The sequence below is a fragment of the Girardinichthys multiradiatus genome, chromosome 11, assembly GCF_021462225.1.
Source record: "Girardinichthys multiradiatus isolate DD_20200921_A chromosome 11, DD_fGirMul_XY1, whole genome shotgun sequence".
Classification (NCBI taxonomy): domain Eukaryota; kingdom Metazoa; phylum Chordata; class Actinopteri; order Cyprinodontiformes; family Goodeidae; genus Girardinichthys; species Girardinichthys multiradiatus.
In genome coordinates, this window is record NC_061804.1 from 13,855,835 (window position 1) to 13,863,739 (window position 7,905).

Sequence of the window (7,905 nt, forward strand, 5' to 3'; positions counted from 1 at the left end):
AGATTGGCTGAAAAGAAAAAAAAAAGATCAAGGTGTTTCAGTGGCTTAATAAAAGTTTGGCTCAACTAACTGAAATGACATTGAGGACCCTTAGGTGAGGTGTGCAAATCTCAGTAAGTGGAAGTGATAAAGAGTGAGTCAAAATTCATATACAAGGCGGGTGCTGGGTGGCTCAGTTCGTAAAGCAGGCGTACCATGTAGCGAGGCTATAGTCCTCGACACGGTTGTTGTGGGGTTGATTCCCAGTCTTGAGCCATGTCTTCCCTTCTCTCTCCAACCTCTTTCCTGTCAAACTACTGTTCAATTAAGGACACTAGTGCCAAAAAAAATAAATTCCTCCACAAGGATAATGATTAATTGAAGCTATTGCTACCAGGTTGGTCCTGGAAGCCATTGAATCTTAGAGGTGTATTTGTTTTTCACATGTCTGTACATTCTCGAGAAGGCAAAGACCGGTGTGAGATTATTGCAGTATGATAATATTGAGTAAAAGTAAGATGGTGTTATTTCACAGTATTTTCAGAAAAAAATAAAACCAAAACATGTAACATGACCTATATGCTTACATTTAAAGCAGAAAACCAACAATTATTCCCACCTCTATTATAGTTATAGACAACATAATGCTTTTTTTGTCATTTTAATTATTATACACATCCTTTGGCAAATAATTGAATGAACCTGTTCTATTTAGTAGTCATTTTCAAGAGTATATTTAGAGTGTAACAACCTGATCTCAGCTTGTTAATATGAGTGATGCTCCTTTAATTTCTACAGCATGACTGTTTTTCACAATGTTTTTTGAGACAGGAAATATTTATAAAGAGAACATTTTTTTCATTCTGGTGCATTAGGAAAAAAAATGTTACATATTTTTTCAGCCAGCTAACTACCAGTGCACAGGAACAGCTGGTGGCAGGAGAGCAATACATTACTATATGGTCTACATAACCAGAGAAACTTCAGTTACTTAGGCACTTTCCCTGGCATCTTTTCAAAAGGACCTCTGCCTATAGGAATGGTATAATGTAAAACTTTGAAGAGTATTGAAATCATACATTTTTTAATTTTTATATACCTTGATACTGTTAAGTTGCCCATGCCTACTTTGGAGAGCGGTCTTAGGTTAATTTTCCCCAATTGGATTATTAACAGACAAAAGCTTAACCTTTCATACACAAGAGAACAAAAAGAGACAACAGAATCGTTTAAAATCATTCCAGAATATCTTTTATTTCACTGCCCTGCTCCTATTTCCCCACCCACTCTCATCCCTTTTGCAGCGATCAATCATTACAAGGATATGGTGCTGATTCCATTGTACATCATAATACATAAATAAATAAAGTACAATTCTTCCTACTACACGCAAAAAAGAGAAGAACAAAAAAGAAATAATTCAAACGGTTGATTCGAATAAATATGCTTACATCTACCTGTCCTCATTTATATACATCCACATTGTTTATGCTTTGGGACGGTAATCAACTCTAAAAGCGTATGCATTACTACTATAAGTAAATCCTTCAAACAAAACAAATGTTCCCTATGTTTTAAAGTTGTCGTTTGTTCTATTAACCTTCCATTACCAGAGTTACATAACCCAGCAATGTAACAGCGGTTGTAGGCAGCTGCATACAGCCTCAGGGTAAAACCATCTGCATTGAAAGCCAAATGGTCTCAGCATTGCATGGCAAACTGCATGCTTTGCCCTAAGCCCTGGTTAGGCATTCACTCATTCATCCTTTTTTGTTTGTTTGTTTTCACCAGACCTATTCTTAGTGCAGAAATGAATGAAAAAAAAGCAGTAATTGCACCAGCTGAAATGACAGTTTAATCTGGGCCAGTTCTCTACATTGAAAATAGTGCATGCACGCTGAACGTCTGGCCACAGTCCACGTAATGATGACTCTCCCTGTAATGAATGACTTAAAAACATAGAGTTTAATTTGGGTAAATGCCCCACATAAAACAGAGCAGTGATTTAAAAGATTTGGAGAAGCTCTGAAAGCTGGATTTACATTTTTTCAGTCTCCACTGTGAGACAGCTTTTGAGTGGATTACAGTCTTTTGTTTCCCACTTTTAGATATCTCCTGGAGTTACTCTACACACAATTACACTGAACTTGTGGTTGTACACTTGTTTGTCTGGCTGATTAAAACTGATGGGGAGGGTAAGAGAGGGACAGGACATAAAGATGGTCTGCTCAGTGTTGAATGTTTTTTTTTCTGATTCTACGATCTGAGCTGTAATTTGTTTGGATCGATAGCAGGTAGCAGTGTTGGTAAGATTTAATATGCCTAATTTAAAACCAATCCAACAAAAGACAGTATGAAATATATGTAACAATACACATTGTCATATATATTTCTTTTGCATTTAATATTTTATGCTGATAAAAATGTAAAGGAAAGTAGTGCTTTGCATATGCAGGATATGCAGCTCTATGCCTCCCTCTGGTGGACAATGCAGTGTTAAACACTGATTTGCTTCTTGTGTTTTGATTGGTTTTTAATGTGGTGAACTCATGCCACAAAAAAAACTTATTCAGTTATCCCCGAATAAAAGTTAAACAACAATCACTTAAGAATATAGCTGAGGTCATTTATACAGTAAATGCATAAATTAAAGAAATAAATGTGACAATGTGTGCCGTCTCACGTTTTATTCCTTGTTTAGGTTGTTTTGAACAGCCATTTTAAATCTTCCACATTTGGGACAGTTTTGGTTTGCTTCCCTAAAGCATGCTCTGGCTCATGAGATGCAGAATTGTCCCACTGCAGGTCAAAACAGATCTTTGTGTCAGGATACTCAAAGGAAAACAAGGTCACGGTGGCCTTCACATGGAGATGCTGCTGTAGAGCTCGTCAATCTTCTTCTTGAAGAATTCCTTGAGCTCGGGTCGCTTGGCCTTTAGCGTTGGAGTCAGAAGGCCGTTCTCGATGGAGAACATCTCATTGTGGATGTAGATGTTCTTCACCTTTAAAAGGAAATTGTAAAAGAAAAATGTAGAAAGGGACCAGTTTGAAATGATTGTGAATTCGGGTAAATGTCCCTTAACATGTTCCACCTCTGCCACAAGCTTTTTGTATCTACTAACAAGCTTCTAGGACAATTCTGAGAGGATTTTCATAAGAAAATATTAACTTTGTTGTCCTTAAACCACTTTGTAACTAATTTGTCTGTATGAGTAGGGTTTTGTGTCAATATTGAAGACCTATTTGTGTCCAAGCTTTAACGTCCTGGTTGATCTCTTGAGACGTTGCTACAGTATTTTGACAAAATGTTTTTTCCTCTTGATGTTATCTATTTTGTGAAGTGCACCAGTACCTCCTGCCGCAAAGGTCGTACACAACAGGACGCTGCCATCCCCTGTACTTCACAGTTGGGATGGTGTTCTAAAGGTTGTAAGCATCCTACATATTCCTCCTAATCTAAAAATGTCTAATAGGACTAAACACTTCAATTGTAGTTTTATCCGACCACAGGACAGGTCACCAAAGATTAAGGTCTTTGTCCCTAATTGCTTGCCAAACTGTAACCTGGCTTTTTGCTCTCTGAGTGAGAGGCAGAGAGGAATCTGTGCAGGTTTCAAAGAATTTTGGAGTTCATTACAAGATCTTGGGTTAACTGGTAATATGTGTCAAATGTGACTTGTGTCTTACTTGCTCAAAAGATAGTAGGCCATTGGCTTTGCCCAGATGCACCAAATCTTCAAGTATGGCCTTCTTTAATTCCTGTTAACAGATAAGATATATGTATAATAATGATTGATTTAAATCAGTTACTAAATCTTTTAGAGTGTTTACAAAGGTTTTAACTACCGTGTTTTTACAAAGGTCCTTGTAAGTGCCCAGAATGCCTTTCTTCTTGGCCCACTCAGGCATCACTTCAGAGTCAGGAACCACAATTCCCACTAAACAGGACTGGAAAAAGAAGTCACAACGTCAATCCAAGAGGAAAACACACAGATAAAGGATTCTATACGAGAACCTACAAGTTTAGTTTGTGGGGACCTAAAATCTGAGCAAGTTACTTTATAGAAAGATTTCTGTCGTCAAAGTACTGTGGATTTTAGTATGATAAATTCTTACCTGCAGACTATCCCCATGAACATAGAGCTGTGCCACGGGTTGACTCCTGATGTAGATGTTCTCGATCTTCTCAGGGGAGATGTACTCACCCTGCGCCAGCTTGAAGATGTGCTTTTTCCTGTCAATAATCTTCAGCGTGCCATTCTACAGCAGGCAACAGGTTGAACAAAATTGGATAAATTAAAGCAAACATTTCCTCACGTTATCACAACAGCTTTTGGAACACTTCTTTATGACGGAGTCGCAAGTCTGGTATAAGCTTTATGTACGCACCGATAACCATTTGCCGATATCTCCGGTGTGAAGCCAACCGTCTGCGTCCAGCGTCTCAGCTGTTCTCTCTGGGTCTTTGAGGTAGCCTTTAAACACATTTGGACCCTTCACACAGACCTAGACGAATAATTAGAAACACATAAGGGATCAAGTTCAGACATAAAACATGCAGAAATCATCTCCTATGCAAAAAAGGACTAATGCTAACACAAAAGAAAGACATAAGAGTAATTTAAATAAAACCTTATATACAATTCAAATAAGCAGTTTGGCTAAAAATTACTTTGCTTACCTCTCCCTCATCCTTAGATGCAAAGTAGTTCTTCTCAGGAACATCCACCAGTTTAATGAGATTACATGGCAGAGGAGCCCCAACATGACCTATTAATCAGGTAAATAAAACAGGATTAGGTCTTCTTTGTAAGAGTCTTAACATATGATTTCTGCATGCACTTTCACTGTGTGCCAACTATTTCCTATAAATGAAAAATAAATACATTATTTTATTATGTGAAACAGATATCCATTTGAAAACTGAGCAGCAGGGGGCAACATTGCACTACTTTTACTTCTGGGTTGTGTAGTGGTTACTTTTAATGTTGCTGTTTAAAGAATTATGAAGCGCAGATGTTTGTAAAAGTTGTTCAACCCTATTTCACGACATGATTCATCAAAATCTTGAATTAAATTTGACTTTAAAAGAACTTGATTTTCCTGAATCAGACGCAAATTGGCCGAAGAGACTATCCTTAATTGTATGCTCAGGCAACCTGTTGCAGCAAAAAAAGCTGTTAATTTTAGTTTGACATGTTGTTGGTTAATGTCTAAGCCTCACAGTGCATTTTGTCACTTTACAACCACAAACCCTATTTCAGTTCCTGCTATCACATGTGAATTAAGTTTCAATTATTTCTTTTCATGTGTTTGAAATATTTCCTGTATTTCATTTAACTGAGAATTTTTAAAAGTACAAGGAGCGTAAAGTAATTATTTGTGCAGGACTTTGTTTTATAAACATCAGAGTCAATCAGGCTGAATACAAACGCAAGCCACACAGTTTAGTTGTTTAAGTGTTGGAAATTTTGAAAACCATGTATAATTTCTTTTCTTCCTTTTCCAGTTTTCCACTTTTTTATGTTGGTCTATTGCACAAAATGCCAAATAAGCACAGTGGCACTCAAAAACATACTTGCTCTTGATACAATGGCATGTTTTTGTGACATTCGAAAACCCCCCCATGTTTTAGGGGAACAAATATCAAAGCAGAAATAACCTGCTTACATGAGTATGCACGTTCTTAGACTAAAACTTTGTAGAAGCAAATTTTATCAAAAAAAGAGCCTTCAGTCTCTTGTGGTAGAAGTTTGGTAGAAGTCAAATGTCTTATTGTACACAGCGTTGCGTGGGGGCTGGGGAAGGATGGATGTGTAACTTTATGTAGGATGCAGTCTTACATTAATGCAAAAATGTGCTAAATTAAGAAAGTTGTAGATGAAACTCCAAATGAGTTATTGGAATATTATAGCAAAGCAAGGCACAAATGAGACGTTTACAAATGTTACTGATCTGTTGCACCTCCTTGTAGATGTGGAAAATCACCTAAGCAATCAGATTGAACAGCTCTTTCATCTCCATTTGATTCATAAAGCCTCTCCCCTTTTTCCTACTTTAGAAAATGCATATGGACCTGCTCGTTCTCCCACTCTCACCCATTTTTTCCATCCATAAATCATCTACTTGGAGAAGAGGAGATACAGCTAGTGTCTGAGCTGTTATATCGCTGTACAACACACACTATCACAGAGTGGAGATTTGGGGGCATATCTGAAGCAGTTCATGCAAAACAGCAACAGCACATTTCCTTCCTGAGCCGTACAACCACAATAACCTTAATCAGGCACCTTTTCAAACAGGAAAGTTGATTATTGCCCAAAGTCACAATTCACTGTCATCACTTTTTGACCTCCGATTGGAGACATAAATCAAGCAAACAAGTTCCATAGTGTGAGCAGAGATTAGCATCTCTCTGTCTCTTCAAGGCCTGTGGTGCAAACACAGATGCTCACCTGAGGTCCAGTCTCCTGGTGTGGTGTAGGTACAGCCAGCCGTGCACTCTGTTTGTCCATATGCTTCATAAACCTCCACAGAAACATGGGAAATGCAAAGAAAAGGGATGTGTGAACAGTCTTCCTATTGTTGTACAGTTTTGATGAGCCTTGTAGACTAAGTTTACATGAATAAAGTGTATGTGGATGATCTGCATTGTCATGGTAAACAGTTTGGGTCAGTTTGTGCTGCAGACACCAGAATAAGGGCTTTTTTCTTGGTTGTAAATCTTTCCAAGGGAAATATGTGCCACTTTCTGTAACACTATCTCATCAGATAATCTGTAACTATGCCAGTCTAGTTCAGTAAATGTTGAAGGCCTATAATATGTGCCTGTTTGTGAGTGAGTATGTTCCTTACCTGGCAACCTAAAGCTGCTCTGAGAAAACTCAGTACGGTGGGTGAGGTAGGAGCTGCTCCTGTTATAATCATCCTCAGCCTTCCTCCCAGGCTGGCCTGTACCAAGATGAAGCAAATGAATGAGTGTCAGGAATCTCAGCATTGCTAGTAAAATAGATTTTAGGCCGAAATTTGGTGTAATAGCTACAAAGAAACACAGTTTGAAGACATTTTTTTAAATGTATTTCCTTTTTTGTTTTGTTTTATATTCAATATCACAGAGACAGTTTTCATATTCAAACTCCATTTAAAGAACTTTAGCATCCTCCACACTTATTGTCACTCCTGATGTAGATGTGTAAATGGTCTTAAACAAATTTTTTTTTTTGCAGCATAATCTCACACTAAGATTAGACCATTTATTTTTTACAATGAGCTATTTCCTTGTAGCCATTTCTGGATCAACACATTACGTGTGACATGACAACATGAATGGCATGTTCTCATGTCTTTCTCGTTTTTAAGAGTGCTGATATATGAACCTCAAACCTTGTTTTGGGGCTTTCTCAGCCTTAACGAGTTTTCTTCAAGGGTCGCTCTGTATTTAGCTCCAGTCACCTATGCACCAATTCTGATCAGGTTGCCTGTCACTGCATGATGCTGCAACCACCATGTTTTACACTGCTGATATGTTAACCTCAGCCCTAGTCACACGCTTTTTGCAACCACTAACAGATTATTTTCAGGGATTGCCCTGTATTTAGTTACATTTACCTTCGCATCAACTATAAGCAGCTTCCTCTGTCGCCGCTCAAGATAAGTATCCCCACAGCATAATACTCCCACTGCCATGTTTCACAGTGGTGATGGTATGTGTCATTGCATTGTTATTCTAATAACTAATTAGAAGTTGATCAACAGTTCGATCAACTTTCGAAGGTGAAGTATACATAAAAATGCTTCAGTTACATTTGTTTTATGAAAACAATTAAGTGTGTCACTAATTGAGGCACCATTGACTTTGTAAAAACAGTGAATTCCTGATGTAAGATTTTTTCTTCAGTTAGTAAATGTACACAAATTAAATGTGGG

At 37.7% G+C, this 7,905-nt stretch overlaps 1 protein-coding gene across 3 annotated transcripts in view; it reads right to left on the reverse strand.

The window, feature by feature from the left end:
- Positions 1 to 1,207: 1,207 nt before the first annotated feature.
- acsl6 (acyl-CoA synthetase long chain family member 6) overlaps positions 1,208 to 7,905 on the reverse strand; it is a 52,157-nt gene continuing 45,459 nt past the window's right edge. For all 3 annotated transcript variants that reach the window (XM_047379561.1, XM_047379559.1, XM_047379560.1), the window contains exons 14-21: positions 6,835 to 6,930; positions 6,435 to 6,507; positions 4,661 to 4,749; positions 4,369 to 4,485; positions 4,096 to 4,239; positions 3,826 to 3,927; positions 3,667 to 3,738; positions 1,208 to 2,981 (exon numbers count right to left, since the gene is read on the reverse strand). In XM_047379561.1, the coding sequence (XP_047235517.1) occupies positions 2,841 to 2,981; positions 3,667 to 3,738; positions 3,826 to 3,927; positions 4,096 to 4,239; positions 4,369 to 4,485; positions 4,661 to 4,749; positions 6,435 to 6,507; positions 6,835 to 6,930 (834 nt within the window). In that variant the 3' untranslated portion in view covers positions 1,208 to 2,840. The remainder of the gene's footprint in view (positions 2,982 to 3,666; positions 3,739 to 3,825; positions 3,928 to 4,095; positions 4,240 to 4,368; positions 4,486 to 4,660; positions 4,750 to 6,434; positions 6,508 to 6,834; positions 6,931 to 7,905) is intronic.